The sequence below is a fragment of the Vulpes lagopus genome, chromosome 14 (genome assembly GCF_018345385.1).
Source record: "Vulpes lagopus strain Blue_001 chromosome 14, ASM1834538v1, whole genome shotgun sequence".
NCBI classification, from domain to species: Eukaryota; Metazoa; Chordata; class Mammalia; order Carnivora; family Canidae; genus Vulpes; species Vulpes lagopus.
In genome coordinates this window covers 17485650-17503908 of record NC_054837.1, presented here as the reverse complement: position 1 = coordinate 17503908, position 18259 = coordinate 17485650, and the positions used below count along the sequence as shown (strand labels likewise).

Sequence of the window (18259 nt, the reverse complement as noted above, 5' to 3'; positions counted from 1 at the left end):
GAGCCAGGCTCACACCCTAGGCTCTAGTTGTTTTAGGCAGAGTCACATGCACATCTTGCACTGATTTTGTGTTTGTTTTCCTCTCTGTGTTTCCATCTGTCAGTCTATCCATCCATCCATCTATCCATTGTATCCATCCATCCATTTATCCATCCATTTTTCCTTCCATCTTTCTGCTTTTCTTCTTTCCATTGATTTATCCATCCTTTCACCCACCCATCTTTTTATCCATCCTTTTATCCATTCATCCATCAGTTCTACTTTCCATCCATTCTCCCATTGATCCATCCATTCTCTCTTGTCCATCCATCCATCCATCAACTCATCCATCCATCCTTCCATCTATCCATCCATCCATCCATCCACCCATTGATTATCCATCATGTCCACCTCCATCTCTCTGTCAGTGTTTGCTTTCATTAGTTTATTCAGGAAATGCCAGGCCCTGTGTAAGGCCTGAAGACACAGCAGGGAACAAAACAAAGTCCTGCCGTCACAGAGTTCACCTTCTAGGGACACAGGAAACAAGTAGATTCCAAATATAATGTTAGGAGGTGGCAAGTGCTACAGGTAGGAAAGTGCAGTATTCTGATGGGAGATGATGATTGGCGGGGTCAGAGATCTCTGCTCTGAGCAGGTGACATTTGAATTGAGACCTGAATGAACCATGAGAATATTCCAGGCAGAGGAATAATGGGTGTGAAGGTCCCAAGCAGGAGTATGGCGGGTGATGGAGACGTGGCGAGGAAGGCAGTCAGTCTAGAAAGGAGTAAGCAGTAGAATGGGGGAGTGATCAGGGAGGGAGGGGAGCCAGGGCAGTTAGAGCTTCGCAAACCCTTCTCTGAGGGAGGTGGGAGCCATGGAGAGTCTGGGAGAGGTGACGCATGACTTAACAGAATTGCTCTGGCTGTGGCACAGAGTATAGACCGTGGGGCCCTGGGGGACATGGGGAGACCAGCCGGGAGGCCATTAACTGAGCCACGATGGTGTGATCTCCCTGACTCTCTCTTCTCCCTGCGTTGGGGGTAGCTCTGTCCACCCCCCAGATGTCTTCAGTGGCCTTGGCTGGAGGACTGAGCCCCACCCTGCCTCCCACCACTGACCGTGACTGCTCTGAGCCTCAGTGCCTTCCTCTGGCTGAAGGGTGATGCCACGGCAGTGCCAGTCATGAATGGGAGTCTCCTCTGGCCCCAGTGGAAGAGGGGGTGTCCCCTCTGACAGTCGGGTGACAGCTGGCTTCCTGCAGTCCCAGGGACCTGCCCTCAGCCTTCGCACCTCCATGAGCTGGTCCTGCATGTTTCTCAGACTTTGTTCCCCTGTTGTGCCCAGAGCCCATCCCCACCACCTGCAGCCTCCCGGCAGCTGATGCAGCTGGCGTAGGGGAGGCCCGAGGGGGCCCCCAGAAGGCATTGAAAGGATTCCAGCAATTGTCAGTTACTTCAGCCTGCGTATTTCAAAAATATGTATGCACAGCCCAGAAATCACCTTGAATTATTTTTACATCGGTGTGTAGGAGAGCTGGGTGGGGCGTCAGGCTCAGGGTGGAGGGAGAGGGGCACCCAGCACCCACCCCACCCCCTGAAAGGATGGCAGCACCCCCATTCCTCCCACCTCCCCCCCTGCCGCCCCCAAGACCCACCCTCTCGTCCCTCTCACAGAGACCTTGTTTTGCTTTGTAAACCAGTCCTTTCTGAATGCTAGACCCAGTGCTAGGACTGTTTGGACATCACCTGGGTCACTGAACCCAAAGATACCCTTGGACGGCAGGCACAGTTGTTGTTTTTTCTAAGATTTTATTTATTTATTCATGAGAGACACAGAGAGAGGCAGAGACACAGGCAGAGGGAGAAGCAGGCTCCCTGCAGGGAGCCCGATGTGGGACTCGATCCCGGGACCCTGGGATCATGACCTGAGCCGAAGGCAGATGCTCAACCACTGAGCCACCCAGCGCCTGGAAGGCAGGCACAGTCCATCGCATTTCACAGATGAGGAGCCCGAGGCTCAGAGAGGCAGCATCAGCTTCCCGGGGCCGCACAACAAGAAGCGCTCGAGCTGAGGTCTGCACTCTGAGAGCTGACTCTGGAACGTGGGCTCCTGAGCCCCGCACACTGTGACGTGTCCAGCAGGGGCAGGCACACATAGCAGAGAAAAAACCAACAGTAGCAACAATACTCATAATAGCCACCCGGTCGTCCCCACAGTGTGCAGAGTACACGGCTGGGTGCTCTACGGGGTCTCCTCTAATCTGCTAACTGGTGACACTGAGCCCCGTGTGCAGAGAGCAGCTGAGGACCAGAGCCCTAAGCAGATGCCCCAAGTGCCAGAGCTTTGGAGTGGCAGGATCAGGACTCAAGTTCACGGCTGCCTCCAAAGCTCATCCACACCCCCAACCGCCGCACCCGGCCCGCTGGCTGTCCATGCTGTGGTTGGCTAAACTAAAGCCTCTCGTGCTGCCGCAGCCACTTTTAAATGGGCACCTATTGTGTTCTGGACATTGGGCCAGGGGCTGTCCGCACCTGGTCCTGGCTAGACCATGACTGGCTCCTGGGTGACGGGGTCAGAGGAGGGATTGCAGGGAGGCCAACTCGGTGCCACGCCAGTGGGTCCCTGCTTCCTGGCTCACACTGAGCCCCGGGGTCTGCAGCTGGGCTGACTCTAGAGGTGGGGGGACTGCAGATCCAGGGGGGCCCAGGAGGTCACTGGTGTCTGAGGATTATCCAAAGCCTCAGATCCACACTAACCAACGGTCTGGGTCAGGGAGGGCTTGCTCTCTGCATTCAATCCTCCTAACGGCCCGGGAAGCTCAGAGAGGGATTGCTGGTGGCGGGGGTCACACAGCCTGGGAGGTGCAGAGCTGAGATCTGACCCCGGGCCTGTCTGACTCCAAAAGGCCACTCTTAGCTCCAACCCAGACTCAAATTCTAGCTTCTGCAGGGACAGGGCCTGAGAGGAATAGTAAAGTAAGTACCTCTCAGTGACAGGAGGGTGAGGGTCACGAAAGCACTTTACCCGTTTACCCGTTTAATCGAGAGGCAGCGTCGTCTAACGGTGAAAAGCAGAATGGCCGAGTGGGGCTTTTGATCCACACCACTTGGGTTCCTTTCCAGGCTCTGCCACTTGCTGTGTGCCTTTGGGCAGATTGCTTAGCCTCTCTGTGCCTCGGTGTTCTCGTCCACGACTCGGGGCTAATCACACCACCTGTCTCACAGGTTGTTGTGAGTATCGATACGAATTTAATTTGCAGGAAGGGCTGAGAACGCCGGGTAAAACGGAGGAGCTACTAGGCTGAGCGTTCGCCCTCCGCCTCACCATCGTCAAAAATTGTGACCGTGGAGACGGGCTCCATGGTTATGTGGAGCAGAGACTTCCCAAGTACTCAGCAATGGGGTTTGTCCTAAGGACGTCAGTGCAAACAAGGACATAAGGCAACCAGGCCGCAGCAAGGCTTCAGGGGGACAAGGGAGCCCAGGGGTGAGCAGGGCTCATGGAGGCAGGACTAGAGCCCATGGACTCTCAGGAGCTGGGCAGCAGGCTCTGTGGGCATCGTCCTGGGGCCCCAGCCTTGGTGCGCCCCAGTGAATGCGTCCGCCACTCCTGGTTCTCTTGGGGTCTTCTTGCCACGTCCTGCGGCCAGTAGCTCCTCCTCCAGCCCTTAGTCTGCCCCGATGGCAGCAGATGCCGTGTGCTTCCCTGTGGCCCTTAGAACTTACAATGTTGGTGTGCCTGGGGCAGTGGGAACTCTGGGGAATGAACACCCAGTGGGTGCCACAACTCATCTGATGACCCATCCAGTGGCTAACAGGAATCAGTACGCAGGGACCCCAGCTCCCCATCCTCAGGCGGGTACTTCCCCAACCATTCTTCCCCATTTTGTAAAATCACGGGGCCCGTGGCAATGTTGCCCGTGGAGTTGGCATCACTGATAAATCACTGCTGGGCCAGTGTGCATGTGTGGCTGCGTTATGTTCAAGATGATTCTTCATGGACATGTGAACATGTCAAATGCATGTTCAGTTCAATATAACCTTATCCAACCTTGTCTATGATAAGTAGCACAAACACCTCAAATTCCTGGGCACCTGGGTGGCTCAGTGGTTAAGCGTCTGCCTTTGCAACATGCACATGAGAAAATGCTCTGCATCACTGGCCATCAGGGAAATACAAATCAAAACCACAATGAGATACCACCTCACACCAGCGAGAATGGGGAAAATTAACAAGGCAGGAAACCACAAATGTTGGAGAGGATGCGGAGAAAGGGGAACCCTCTTACACTGTTGGTGGGAATGTGAACTGGTGCAGCCACTCTGGAAAACTCTGTGGAGGTTCCTCAAAGAGTTAAAAAATAGACCTGCCCTACGGCCCAGCAATTGCACTGCTGGGGATTTACCCCAAAGATTCAGATGCAATGAAACCCCGGGACACCTGCACCTGCTGTTTATAGCAGCAATGGCCACAATAGCCAAACTGTGGAAGGAGCCTCGGTGTCCATCGAAAGATGAATGGATAAAGAAGATGTGGTTTATGTATACAATGGAATATTCCTCAGCAATTAGAAACGACAAATACCCACCATTTGCTTCGACGTGGATGGAACTGGAGGGTATTATGCTGAGTGAAGTAAGTCAATTGGAGAAGGACAAACAGTGTATGTTCTCATTCATTTGGGGAATATAAATAATAGTGAAAGGGAATATAAGGGAAGGGAGAGGAAATGTGTGGGAAATATCAGAAAGGGAGACAGAACATAAAGACTCCTAACTCTGGGAAACGAACTAGGGGTGGTGGAGGGGGAGGAGGGCGGGGGGTGGGGGTGAATGGGTGACAGGCACTGAGGGGGGCACTTGATGGGATGAGCACTGGGTGTTATTCTGTATGTTGGTAAATTGAACACCAATAAAAAATAAATTTATTATAAAAAAAAAAAAAAGCGTCTGCCTTTGGTTCAGGTCGTGATCCCAGGGTCCTGGGATCCTGGGATCGTGTCCTGCATTGGGTCCTGCCTGTGTCTCTGCCTCTCTCTCTCTCTGTGTCTCTCATAAACAAATAAAATCTTTTTTTAAAAAGCCCTCAAATTCCTTTTTTTACTTCATCTGATATAATACCTATGTCCAATTTTTCAATATTTCATATTGAAATACATATTATTACACATTTCATTTTACGATTCCTTTATGTCATAGAGTGTTTTACAGTTAATTTATTTGAAAGCATGTATGTAGGTGGATTATCCGATCAGTTTTAATCCAGGAAAGTGAAGGGGCTGCCGCAGAGTAATTGTCATGAGAAGGGAGTGTTGTTGGAACTTTTCATCTTGAGGGTCTCAGAGGTTCTTCTAGCCCTGGCTCCTGTGTGTCTCGGGAGTAAACTGTGTCTGGGAATTCTAAGGCCTATGCTCTTTGCAGCAAGGTGAGGCAGAGAAGAAGGTTCAGGCTCTCTCTGTGTGTGTATATCAGTCAGGCAATGGTGAGTAACAAACAGCCCCCAAGTCTTGGTGGTTTATTTCTCACCCCATGCCACATTTCTAATGTCGGTCTAATGCTGGTCTTCTTCACCCACTGATTCATGAACCCGGGCTGATGGAGGCTCCACCCTCTTGCAACGATGCATCTCAGAGCAATGGAAGAGAAAGCACTGGAACGTCTGGCACCTGCAATAAAATGACCAGACATCTGAGACTTCTCAGAATCCATTGGCCAGAAAGGATCATGTGACCTCACATAATTTCAAGAAAACCCAATGATAACCTGCTGCTCACGGATACACCTTGTTGGCTCCCTCCGCTTCCCTGCCGATTCTTCCTGGGATCACTTCTCAAATAAACAACCTGCACCTGAACTCTTGTCTTAGACTCAGTTTCCCTTCTCTGCCCTGGCCCTCTGCTTCCAGGAAAGCCCAAACTAAGACACCTTCCCTCGTCTTTTTATTTCTTATTCATTAATTAATTCAACCAGTCAATAAATACCTCTGAGCACCTAATGTGTGTGGGGTCTAGGCGGACACTGGGACACCAGGGCCTGCACAAGGACTGAACCCAGCTCTGATGGAGCTCATTGCCTAGGAGAGCACATAGAGGGCTCTGGACACACCGAAGGCCAAGGGCTTTGAGATCCCCCCACTAGATCCTTCCAGGGGCACGGAGCCCCACTTGATTTCAGATTTCTGGCCTCCACAACTGTGGGACAATACATTTCTGGGGGATGGGCTTTTTTGGACATAATTTTGATGGTGGTAAAATATACTACAAAACATTGGATTTACTATTTTAACCATCTAAAGCGGGGATCCCTGGGTGGTGCAGAGGTTTGGCGCCTGCCTTTGGCCCAGGGCGCGATCCTGGAGACCCGGGATCGAATCCCACATCGGGCTCCCAGTGCATGGAGCCTGCTTCTCCCTCTGCCTATTTCTCTGCCTCTCTCTCTTTCTCTCTCTGTGACTATCATAAATAAATAACAATTTAAAAAAATTAAAAAAAAACATTTTAAGTGTGCAGTTCAGCAGCATTAAGTACATTCACGCTGTTGTGCAACCAGCATCACCATCCCTCTCCAGAACGTTCTCAGCTTCTCAAACTGAAAGTCTGGGCCCATGAAACATTAATGGCCCGTTCCTCCCTGCCCTAGGCCCTGGCACCCACCATTCAACTTCTTATCTCTATACATCTAGCTACTCCAGGAATCTCACGTAAGTGGCATCATCCAGCATTTGGATTTTGTGACTGGCTTATTTCACTTTAGCAGCATATCCTCAAGGCTCATCCATCCTATTTGCATGGGTCAGAATTCCCTCCCTTTTTAAGGCTGAATTATATTCCATTTTACGGGTAAGTTTTGTTTATCCATTCATTTGTCCGTGAGCATTTGGGTTGTTCCCACGTTTTGGCTACTGTGAATAATGGTGCTAGAACGTGGGCATTCAAATATCCCTTTGAGGTTCTGGTTTCAATTCTTTTGGGCTCTGTCTCTGAGAGTAGAATTGCTGAGTGATAGGGAAATTTTACTGATAATTTTTTTGAGGACCACCATGCTGCTTCCATAGAAGCTGCACTATTTTGCACCTTGAATTTCTGTTGTCTTAAGCCACTCAGTCTCAGTTCTTTGTTCTGGCTGCCCTAGAAAACTAAGAAAGTCCTGACTCTAGGTCAGGTGCTGGACTCTGAGGGCACCATGGTAAACCAGGCAGGCAGTGGCTCCCCCTCGGTGATGCTGACCTTCTAATTGGAAAGATGGTAAGGGTGCCTGCGTGGCTCAGTGGTTGAGTGTCTTGCCTTTGGCTCAGGGCTTAACCTCAGGGTTCTGGGATTGAGTCCCACATCGAGCTCCCCACGGGGAGCCTGCTTCTCTCTTTCCCTGTGTCTCTGCCTCTCTCTCTGTGGCTCTCATGAATAAATAAATAAAATCTTAAAAAAAAAAAAAAAGAAGGATGGTAGGTAAATAAATGAGTAACGTCATGTCAGGTGGTAAAAAGTACTACGGACATAAGCAGCATGGCTGAGCGTGTGTGTGTGTGTGTGTGTGTGTTGAGAGCATGGAAAGTCAGGGAGAGCAAGTCTCCCTGGAACCTGGTTTCCGAGCCCTGGTGTTGGTCCCCCTCTCCTGCCTGACCTTGGATTTTTGGTCAAGACCCAGCCTGGCTTCAAGAAAGACAGACACAGAGAGGAAATGTGAATAAATAAAGGCCAGGCGCCCGTGGGGCGGTGCTGGAGCTGGCAGCAGGGATCTGTGAGGTTTCTCCAAGCCTCAGGGGTCTCAGGGCTTGAGAGCACCCATCTAAGCACAGCAGCGCTGGCCCAGGGTCCTCAGGGGGAAGTTCACCCTCCCCGGCTGCAGGATCAGGCCCTGGCCGCCTAGCCATACTTTAGCTATACTAACCTGCTTCCAAGTCTTTAAATAACACACCAGCTCCCACACATGGTCCCTTTCTGGTTGGGACTCTCTTCCCAGCCTGGTTTCCCAGGCTGACTTGTCCCCATCCCTAAGGACTCTGTCTCTTCCTGGGAGCTCTCCTGGACAGTTTAGACTGGAGTGGATCCCTTCCCTGACACTACCCCCTGGAACAGAGTTTGGCACCAAATAGATGCCTGATAAATATTTGTCGAATGGATGGATGGATGGACGGATGGATGGATGCCGGACCCTGGCAAGCCACCCTCCTCTCCTTGTTTTTTTCCCAGGGCCACTGAGATTTGCCTCTGTCTGCCTTCCCCCAGGGCTCGACTGATCACACCAGTGAACCCAGCATGCCCCCGGTCCTGGCAGCCGGACGGCTGATGCATGCAAAGTGGGCATCCCCTTGCCCAGCCGCCTGACCACCCTGGCGCGGCCGAATCCAAAAGCTAATGACATTATTGTGCAGAGACACAATGTCTGTGGGCATTTGCTGACCTGGGCTTTGGTGTGGGCTTAATCCAGCATTCTCGTCCCGCTTTCTGTGGGGACGCAAGCGATCACCCGTCTTGGCGCCGACACTCCTGGGGAAGGTATAAATGCCACCTCCCGCCGGCTGGGCTTCACGGGCACTCTCGGGGGCTGGTGTCACTGGTAAGAATGCCTCTCTTGCTTGCCTTGCCTTTTTCGCTCAGCTTTGTCCTGATGGAAAGCGTGGGAGGCCTGGGTTCGAATCCAGATGCCACCCCCTTCTGACACGGGGACCTCGGGCAAAGACTTCTAGGATCTATGCCTCAGTTTTCTCTTCTGTTAAATGGGGAGATGGGTCATAAAACCTCCTTGGCTGCGGGGCTTAGAGATAATGTAGGCGGGTGGTCCAGTGTGGCACCTGGCATGTGAAGCAGACCCGGGCAATGCTCTCTATTAATATGACCCAGTGCATCAGCATCCTCGTTTTGCGGGCGACTAGGGAGGAGCATCCAGGGGTTTGTCAGCGAAGGGAATCACACCCGTGAAGGCTCAGCATCCTTTCCAGGGTGGCGAGCCGGCTCTTCCCATAGCCACGTTCCCAGGGCGCCGGCTCCATGTCCAGCCTTGGGGAGTGTTGGTGGCTAGGAAGCCGCCGAGGCTCTCGGGGTGCTCCCAGCAACAGGTGAGTTCAGGGGCGCTGCAGCTTGGTGGAATTAACCCGAATCATGCCGTCGCGGCTGCCACGGACAGAGCGCCAGGTGGCTTCCAGGGCCGCAGCCAAGCACTTGCAGTTTTCCTGCATCATGGAATCAAATTGTCACCACCCGCTCATAGATTTCGTCGGGTGCCATGACGGTCCCCATGTGGCAGAACAGGAAACTGAGGCACAGAGAGGCTGACCCACCCGGGCCCCAATGCCAGTGGACAAGGGAGCCGGCTCCTGTGGTGAACCAACCGAGCTTAGGCTTTAGCGTGAGAAGGAGGACAACCAGGGCTGCCCGCGGGGCCTCTGACCCTGCGACAGGCTCCACGGCTGGTTCTGTAGGAGAGCAGAGCAGGTTTGGTCACCCAGCTGCTTATCTGAATCTCTTCCTTCTTGCTTTTCTTTAAGATTTTATGTATTTATTCATGAGAGACACAGAGAGAGGCAGAGACATAGGCAGGGGGAGAAGCAGGCTCCCTGCAGGGCGCCCGGTGTGGGACTCGATCCCAGGACCCTGGGATCATGCCCTGGGCCAAAGGCAGATGCTCAACCGCTGAGCCCCCCAGGCACCCCGAATTTCTTCTTTCTGAGGGACGGCCCGGCCCGGCCTCTAGTGTGGAAGGGGCTTCTGGAAGCCGGACGTTTTCTCTGGAGAAGGAGCTCAGACCTCCTGTCCTTCCTGGGAACCTGCAGGCTGGCTCACCGCCCCTCCTGCGGGACAGAAGACAGTGCCAACTTTCCAGACTTTTCTGAGGTTCTCAGCAGCTGAGGAAAGTTCTCTGCTGCTGCCTACGACGGTGCCCGGGCTTCTACCATCACGCTCACTTCCTTGTTCTCTTGTAGCCTGAGCTCCATCACGGGTGTGCTCACTAATGGGGAGGGGAGGCCGACGGCAGAGAGGAACTTCTGGGTACAGGGCTGGGGTGGGGGGAGGCAGGTGGGGAGAGAGGTGGGGGCTCAGGGGACTTTGAGAGACCCCAAGGGGGAGCCACCACACGGCCAAGCATGGCCAGTGCGTGGGTGCTGTGGCCCAAGTTTTCTCTCAATCAGGAAATGCCCATGATACCCGAGGGTCCGCATTCTGCTCCGCTTGTCAGGGCTGAGTGCCGGGGACCCACCTGCACCCCGCGGGAGCTCTAGTGCTTCACCACTTCTTAGCCGACCCCGTTTCCCTCTTCGGAGCTGGCCTGGACACGAAGAAATGAAGCAAAGGATGGGTGGGAGTTCACACCACTGCCTGCGGACGAGCCGAGATGGGGGACACCCAGACCACGGCCAGAGTGGGGCGGCCCTGAGGCCCCAGGGTGAGAAAACCAGGGACCCAGACAGGTCCTCACGGCTGCTTCCCACATCTCTTCCAGGTCATTCTTGCACAGGACCACCCACCATGGCCTCGGACCATCAGACTCAAGCGGGCAAGCCACAGCCCCTCAACCCCAAGGTGGGTACCGTGGGCAGGGGGGCCCAAAGGTGCAAACAGAGCTCCCCTCTCAGACTCAGTTTCCCTTCTCTGCCCTGGCCCTCTCTGGGATTCAGCTTCCCTCAGTTGCACCCGGGGGCACTGATTCTGAAGGCCCCTTCCTGCCCCACGACCGGCACGCCAAGGTTCCTGACACCAGTTTCCAGCTTTGGTGACTTGTGTCTCTGCCTTACCCTGCACCCCAATGATCATGGCGGGGTTCCCAGAGCTGGGGCAGACCCTGCGTCTAGGTGTGAGAGGGGTCTTGTGAATGGGAGGCGAGGTGGGATTCCCGACCTGCTGTGTGACCCGAGCCAGTCACTTGACCTCGCTGAGCCTCAATGGGGAGAACTGGATTCATGATGCAGGGTGGGTGTGAAGAGGCGATGGAAACCAGCTCAGCCAGGCATGTGGTGTGTCCACCTAACACCAGCTATTACTGCCCGCATTGCTTCCTCATCCTCCCCGCCCTCCTAGGATCCTGGGGGGAGCCTAGCCCAACGGCCGGGGGTTCATCATACCCAACTGTACCCAAACCTCTACCAGCAACCATCCACCTGGCTGCCTATGCCTGGCTCCCTCAGGGGGCCCTCTGTTTCAGAGGCCCTGGGCACAGGGTCCTCCCTGACCCTACCCTTTGGTCCAATGTGGGGCCTCCCCAGCCTGGGAGGCTTGAGCCACTGCAGCCCGCAACCCACTGATCCCATTTTGACTTTCTAGGGGAGAGACAGACCACAAACAAATCTAGGACTTCAAGGAGTGGGAAGTGTTTCAGGAAACATGAAGCAGGGTAAGGGGTGCAAAGAGTTGGGATAAATGAGGAAAGAAGGTGGTAGCTGAGGTAGTCAGGGAGGCCACTCTGAGGGAGGTGGCATGGGAGCAGAGAGCCGGGTCACCAGCCACGTGAGTCAGATGGGGGCAGAGGAGAATATTCCAGGCAGAGGGCCCAGCGTGCAAAGAGGTGGGGGCGAGCTGTGAGAGCCCGAGGACCAGCAGGAAGGCCTCTGCAACGTGTTCAGAGCCCTGCCGTCCCAGAGACACAGAAAGCCAGGCACGTTGGCAATTTAACATGTCCTAGCAGCCACGATAAAAAAAAAAAAAAAAAAAGTACAAAGAAACAGGAGAAATTAACTTCTGTGTTCTAATTTATCAAACCCAGTATATCGCCACCTATACTCGATAGACAAATTGTGAGTAAGCTCTTTTTCATTGTTTCCTTCATGTTCTAAATCTTCAAAATCCGAGGTGTCTCTTCCATGAGCGCATCTTCACTTGGCCTGGTCCAGCACGTTCCACAGACGTAGGGAGCTAACGGCTGCGGCGTCCAACAGCCCACGTTAAAAGGATTAGATATTGTGTAAAACGTTAGCACCCGTGCGCTGATAAATAACAATAGCAGTAATAACAATACTGAGCTTCTGGGCCCTCCGAAGCTTCTCGAATAGGTGGAGGGGCTGACTTTCCCTGTCCTCCCCCGGCTGCTAGCGCTCCTCTCCCAGGCCAGGGTGATAACAAACGTGTCCCTAACATCCCTATTCCTGAGCCTTCTCAGTACCCTGCATGATAGGCATGACCCCCCCCCCCCCATTTTACAGATGGGCAAGCCGAGGCTCCAAGCGACCAGGTTGCTTCTGAGGGTTGCGCAGCTGGATGCAACAGGGGTGGCATCAGAGCCCACATGTCCTGACCCTCCTGTGGTCGAGTCAGTGACCACAAAGGTTGGACTGAGCCCATGGAATTTGTCCCTGAGCCCCGCTGGGCCTCCCCGCCCTGGCTTTATCTAGCTAATCCCCGGCCTGGGAGAGAGGGCCATGTTTACGCAGCCAGTGCTGACCGTGTGGATTGTGCGGCGCCCCAGCCCACCTCTTCACCCGGGGCAGCTCCCCGGGGAGGCGCGGCCGCGGAACCCCTGCCCTGAAATGTGCTTGGGAATCAGGAAAAGTGGCAGCTGACCTCCGGGTTAGCCCTCGGCTGTGAGGCCTTTGGGGGGCCCCTTCAGCCTCCCGGATGGGGATCCTGCTGGCTCCCCGCCCTGGACTGCTGAGAGCGCCAGGTGAGACAAAGAGGGTGAAGCCCCCTTGGAAGTACCCCGGCGGAGCTCAGAAGGGGCCTGCAGAGCCCATGCCGGGGATGCTAGCCTCGGGCTGAGATGGGGTCAGGGGGTGCCCACAGGCTCTCCAGGAGCAAGAGAAGCCCGACGTCGCCCGTGAGCTGGGGAGAGCTGCAGCATCTGGGGCCGCACCCTGAGACGTGCTGTCTCAGAAACCGCGTTTCATCGAGGGCCCGGGTGCTTTGCGGGCCTGCGAGTCTGCAAAGTGCTGCCCTGGTGGAGACGCACCCGGTGAACCTGGACCCCAACTTCAGCTCCGCCCCTGTGTGTCCCGGGGGGTGTGGGACACCCCTTAATCCGCGGGAGCATGCCTGGCATGCACAGAGGCGGTGCTGTGTGCTAAGGGTCTGCTTCTCCGAATCCTTCCAGCCATCCCACGAGGTGGGTTCCCTCATTTCCCATTTTCCTGACGGAGCGACGGAGGCTCAGCGAGGGGAAGTACTGGCTCAGGGTGTCACAGCTGGTTGGTGGCAGAGCCAGGACCGACTCGGTTTATGGGTCTGTGGCTCCCGAGGTTGGAGCCCGGGCCGCCCTCCCCCGCCCCAGTGCCCCGCTTCGCTCCTCCCCATCATGACGGGCGACCCTGTCCTCCTGTTGCAGATCATCATCTTTGAGCAGGAGAACTTCCAGGGCCACTCGCATGAGCTCAGCGGGCCCTGCCCCAACCTGAAGGAGACTGGCGTGGAGAAGGCAGGCTCTGTCCTGGTGCAGGCTGGACCGTATGTACCTACCTGGGGTGGGGGTGGGGGGCTCGCCTGGTTGGCGGCCCCAAGGTGAGGCAAGTGGGCTGTAAAGCTGGCGGGGACCCGTCCTCATTGTGCCGCCGGACCATGCGATTTGGTGGCTGGCAGCCTGTGGAAAGACTTCGTGCTCTGGGGTCAGATTGAGCTGGGCTCGGATCCAGATGCCACCACTTCCAGGCTGTGTCACGTTGGACCAGGAACTTCTCTCTCTGAGCCCTGGCCTTCTTCCTCTGTGGAAAAAGCCTGACACCAAGGCCAGCCACTCGCTGGAGGCAGGGAGATGGACAGTGGCTTGCATGGACTTTTCTAGAGCTGCCAGTCTCTGGCTCCAGGAGTGTCCTCACTCTCCTATGAGGTTTGAAGCCAGATGTCCCAGCTCTGCATTCACTGGCTGCTCCCCCAATCCTGCCCATACTGGATCTCAGTAGATTCATTGGCATATTTGGGGGCCAGCAGCCTTGGTCCCTGACCTCAGAGAGAAGGGGAGGTGGTAGGACGTGACTGCCCCGCTCAGGTCACACAGTCAAGCACAGCCTGCAGGCGCCTGTCCTTGTGGTTGCCTGACTGCTCCTCCTTGAAAGAGCCTCAGGAATCAGAGGTGGCCCCCGGTGACCCCCTCCCAAGAGGTCAGGGGGTCCTGGTGGGTTGGGGGTCCTGGGTGGGTTGGGGGTCCTGGGTGACCCATCCCACAACTCAGGGTTCTCAGGGAATCCTGCAGAGTGCAATGACACCGCTCAAGTCAGTCTGCTGGCGTGGGGAACACGGCCATAGGCATGGCCCTGCCGGCCTCCCTTGTCCGACACGCTCTGGGCTCCTGGTGCTCCCGGGAGCACCTCTTCCTGGACAAGTGAAGTTTTGGCCATTTAAGCACCATATCTGATTCTCAGTTGCCTTTTCATTTTACCATTTGGATGGGAGACTTTCTCAAACAGACTTGACCCTCCTCTGCTTTCTTTCTAGAAATTGAACTTTTGATATTTTTGCTAATGATTGTTGATTGTTCAAAGTTGAGTTCTGGATAACTGAGGTGACCCTGCTCTCGCCTTGGCGGTATCTGGATTTTGATGGCTGAGCTGGGCAAGTGCGAGCCCTGGCAGCTGGAGCAACTAGCCAGGGTCCCGCCAGGGGAAGCCGGGGGTGGCCTGACCCACCCTCGCTCTGTCTCCACTGCAGCTGGGTGGGCTACGAACAAGCCAACTGCAAGGGAGAGCAGTTTGTGTTCGAGAAGGGCGAGTACCCCCGCTGGGACTCGTGGACCAGCAGTCGGAGGACCGACTCCCTCAGCTCCCTGAGACCCATCAAAGTGGTGAGCCTCCTGTCGCTTCTTGCTTCTTCCTCTCTTTGCCACCTTGGAGCTGGGGCTCTAGGGAGCAGGAGGGAGCCTTCACCTCCAGCCCTGTGACCCTTCTGATGGGCAGGGCACACTTCCCAGCTCTGTGACCTAGCATAAGTCATTCACCTCCCCAAGCCTCAGTTTCCCCATCTGTTAAATGGAGATATTTGTATCTAACTGCCCTGAGATTCCCACATGCTCAGCCTAAGGGTCACCACATCGCACAACCCCAGGGGGTTTCCATTCACGAGATCTCAAAATGCTCTGGGGTGGGTGCCGTTCACATTCCATTCTGTGTGCGGACGGTGCTCCCCGGGGTTGGAAGCTATCACAGAGCAATAGCTCAACGGATGGCAGCCATCCTAAATATGAAAAGGAATTTTGGGACTGCGTGTGGAGGCAAAGGTGGGTTAGTTCTTGTTCATAACTCATGCCGGCAGGACCTGTGGTTCTTCTTCTCTGACCCCGATTCTTACTAGAATGTGAACTCTTAGGGAGGGCACAGGGCCAGGCTCCCAAACCTCCCCAAGGCAGGTTAACTCTCCCCAGAGCTTGATGGAAGACTGGAGAACATTGGACTTAGCCTCCCATAGAGCTGGGTTCCTACGTTGGCTCTGTTTTTTTTTTTTTTTTGAAAAAAAGATTATATATATATATATATATATATATATATATATATATTTTTTTATTTATTTATGAGAGACACACAGAGGGAGGTAGAGACATAGGCAGAGGGAGAAGCAGGATCCCTGTAGGGAACCTAATGTAGGATTTGATCCCAGGACCCTGGGATCATGACCCGAGCCAAAGGCAGACGCTCAACCACTGAGCCATGCAGGGGCCCCATTGGCTCTGGTCTTTAAAGGATTAAAGGGGATGACTAAGAAAATATAGGAACAGGATATGGGAAGAGATGTGGCAAGGAAGAAAAGCCAAAATATCTCTGGTGCCTGTTTGGGGCCCCACCAGCCTGCATCTCTGTGTGTGTAGACTGTGGCCAATTTTTTTTTAAAGGGAGCTGAGAGAAAATGACATATCAGAATTGAATGTGCCTGTAAGTGTAGACCCTGGAGTGTCACATGAAGACAGCCCAGTGGGACCCCAACAAACAGCCAGGGTTAACTGCTGCTGTTTATAGACACTCGGGTGGCGGGGGTACTGGGTAGCAGGTATGTAGGTGGATTGAGCTGATCTCAACGGTGGGGCATCTGGACAGGGTGGGGGAGGCTCACTCCATGCCCCTCTCCCACACCCACTTTCCATGCTCCCTGCCAACAGGACAGCCAAGAGCACAAGATCATCCTCTATGAAAACCCCAACTTCACGGGGAAGAAGATGGAAATCATAGATGACGACGTGCCCAGTTTCCACGCCCATGGCTACCAGGAGAAGGTGTCATCGGTGCGGGTGCAGAGTGGCACGTGAGTACAGACCCAGCCCCGGCCTGCCCTGACCCAGGAGCCTGGTCCCGCTCTGCCCTGGACCCGGTGGAGTGTGTATACCCGCGACCTCAGTCTTCCCTTATGGGAAGTGGGCGTGGAGATCGTGAGCTTGTAATTGGCTTTCAGCCCCTGCAGTCCGTCCAGAGCTGCCTTTTGGGCAGCACCTTACCTCTGGAGTGAGACAAAGCTCGGCCTTAACCTCAATCCCCAAGAGCAGGACAGTAAACATTAGTGGGGTGCAGATGAGGCCGGGCAGGGGTGGGAGGCAGAAGGGTAGGAGGTGACTTGAGTGGTCTTAATGGAGCTGGGAGTGGCAGGAAGTCCAGCCCATGCTGCTGCTTTACCGCATGAGTTCCTGAGTGGATGAGAGAGAAGATGTGTCGTTTCCCATTGAATTAAACTTCCCTGGTACGTGACTCTGGCCATCACCCACGGGGAATTTCTTCTTGTGCAAAACTTCAGTTCTATGGGCATCCTCAGACAGGCTACAGGCAGTGGTGCTTGGAGCTTGCTTGTGCCAGCTTGGAAGAGCTGATTCTTCAATTTTCAGAATTTCTGTGAGCTGGTTTTGAATCCTCAGTAGCTTGAAATCTGCTATAGTGGGACTATTTGCACCATAGAAATTGGAATATGTTAGAAATCAAGACCCCTTTTTCCTCAAGAGAGCTGATTTACCAACACGTACTGGCATTCTGGAATTCACCAAACTCCTAAAATACTGTGCAAAGTTCTGAGTTTGTGGTCTTCGTCATTCATTCATTCATTCATTCATTCATTCAATCTGTTGAGTGCCACCACATGCCAGGCATCGTGTTAGGTGCTCAGCATGTCAAGAGAGATTAGAGACCTGGCTTCTGCTTGGTAAGGCTAAGTCTAGCTGGGGTCAAGAGTTAATAATTTAAGAATCCACACAAATCTGGACTTCCTTTTTTTTTTTTTTTTTCAAATCTGGACTTCTTCCCTGAAAAAGAGACTCTTGAACTCAGATCCCGAGAAAGAGAAGAGTAGAAGTGCAGGTGTAAAGAGAGGAAGGAAGGTCAGACAGACAACAGCATGTGCAAAGGCCCTGTGGTTGGAGGAGCCTAGTGCATCTGAGGGACTCTACAAACTCTCGACTGGCTAGTGCGCCGAGATATAGGGACCCAAGACCAAGAGGAAGAGCTGCAAGACCCCCAAGAGGGTCTGGCCAAGCAGGTCCCAGTAGGGCAGGGCTTTGTAACATTCTGGGGGGAAGAAACTGTAAATTTCATTAGGCGCTCAAAAGAGTGAAGGACCCCCCCCCCAGACGGTGGTGACTTCAAATGACAAAGGGATTGCAGAGGGCTCCTGGGACCCAGCCTATTCTCCTTGGGCCTTGCAGCCAGGCATGGAGTTAGGAGGAGGGTAGACAGAGGCAGTTAAGAGACCTGTCTTATTCGAGGCTTCAATGGGCTTGAGATCATTCCTTCCTCTGATCCCAGTATCAGGCCTTCAGTCAAAAGATGCTTCAAGAGGTAGTGAGCTCCCCATCAAAAGAAGGAAGAAAGCAGAGGCTGGATGCTGAAGGATGGTGTTCCTGCCCAACAATCAGGAAGTGAGAAAGGATTGGGAACTCCCCCCTTCCTAATGGCTTAAGGACTCTCTCTCTCTCCCCCCTTCCCCTCCCTCCCCGCCCCCCCCCCCCCCCCCCCCCCCCCCCCGGTCTGCCTCTCCTCTGTCCTCCATCTGGCCTACAGGTGGGTCGGTTACCAGTACCCTGGCTATCGTGGGCTGCAGTACCTGCTGGAGAAGGGAGACTACAAGGACAGCGGTGATTTTGGGGCTCCCCACCCCCAGGTGCAGTCCGTGCGCCGCATCCGCGACATGCAGTGGCACCAACGGGGTGCCTTCCACCCCTCCAACTAGTGTCCCCCTTTCCCTCCTTCCCAGGGGCTTGGTCTGCTGCCCAGAATCCCCCCAGACCTCCTGGCGAGTGAATAAAGTGTGACTTGCAATTTGTGTGTTGCGTTGTCTTGTATCTCCAGTGGGAGCTGAGACCTGGGTTCTGGGTGCGTGTGTGCGAGACAGAGACAGACAGACAGACAGACGGAGAACCAGGAAGTGTCTGGGCTGGGGTAGGACAGCAGAACCCTC

General features: G+C 54.2%; 1 protein-coding gene across 1 annotated transcript; it reads left to right on the top strand.

Moving 5' to 3' along the window:
* The first annotated feature begins 10447 nt into the window (after nucleotides 1–10447).
* On the top strand, nucleotides 10448–18031 carry CRYBB2 (crystallin beta B2). The gene is made up of 5 exons (XM_041728334.1): nucleotides 10448–10501; nucleotides 13230–13348; nucleotides 14546–14678; nucleotides 15984–16126; nucleotides 17863–18031. Exons 1-5 carry the CDS (start codon nucleotides 10448–10450, stop codon nucleotides 18029–18031), a joined length of 618 nt encoding a protein of 205 aa, XP_041584268.1.
* The last annotated feature ends 228 nt before the right edge of the window (nucleotides 18032–18259 follow it).

Bases quoted from the DNA above. Each gene is read 5' to 3' on its own strand.
- CRYBB2 (XM_041728334.1), top strand. From the start codon at position 10,448: ATGGCCTCGGACCATCAGACTCAAGCGGGCAAGCCACAGCCCCTCAAC. The intron at 13,349-14,545 runs GTATGTACCTAC...TCTCCACTGCAG, and splicing joins GTCCTGGTGCAGGCTGGACC to CTGGGTGGGCTACGAACAAG. The intron at 16,127-17,862 runs GTGAGTACAGAC...TCTGGCCTACAG, and splicing joins GTGCGGGTGCAGAGTGGCAC to GTGGGTCGGTTACCAGTACC.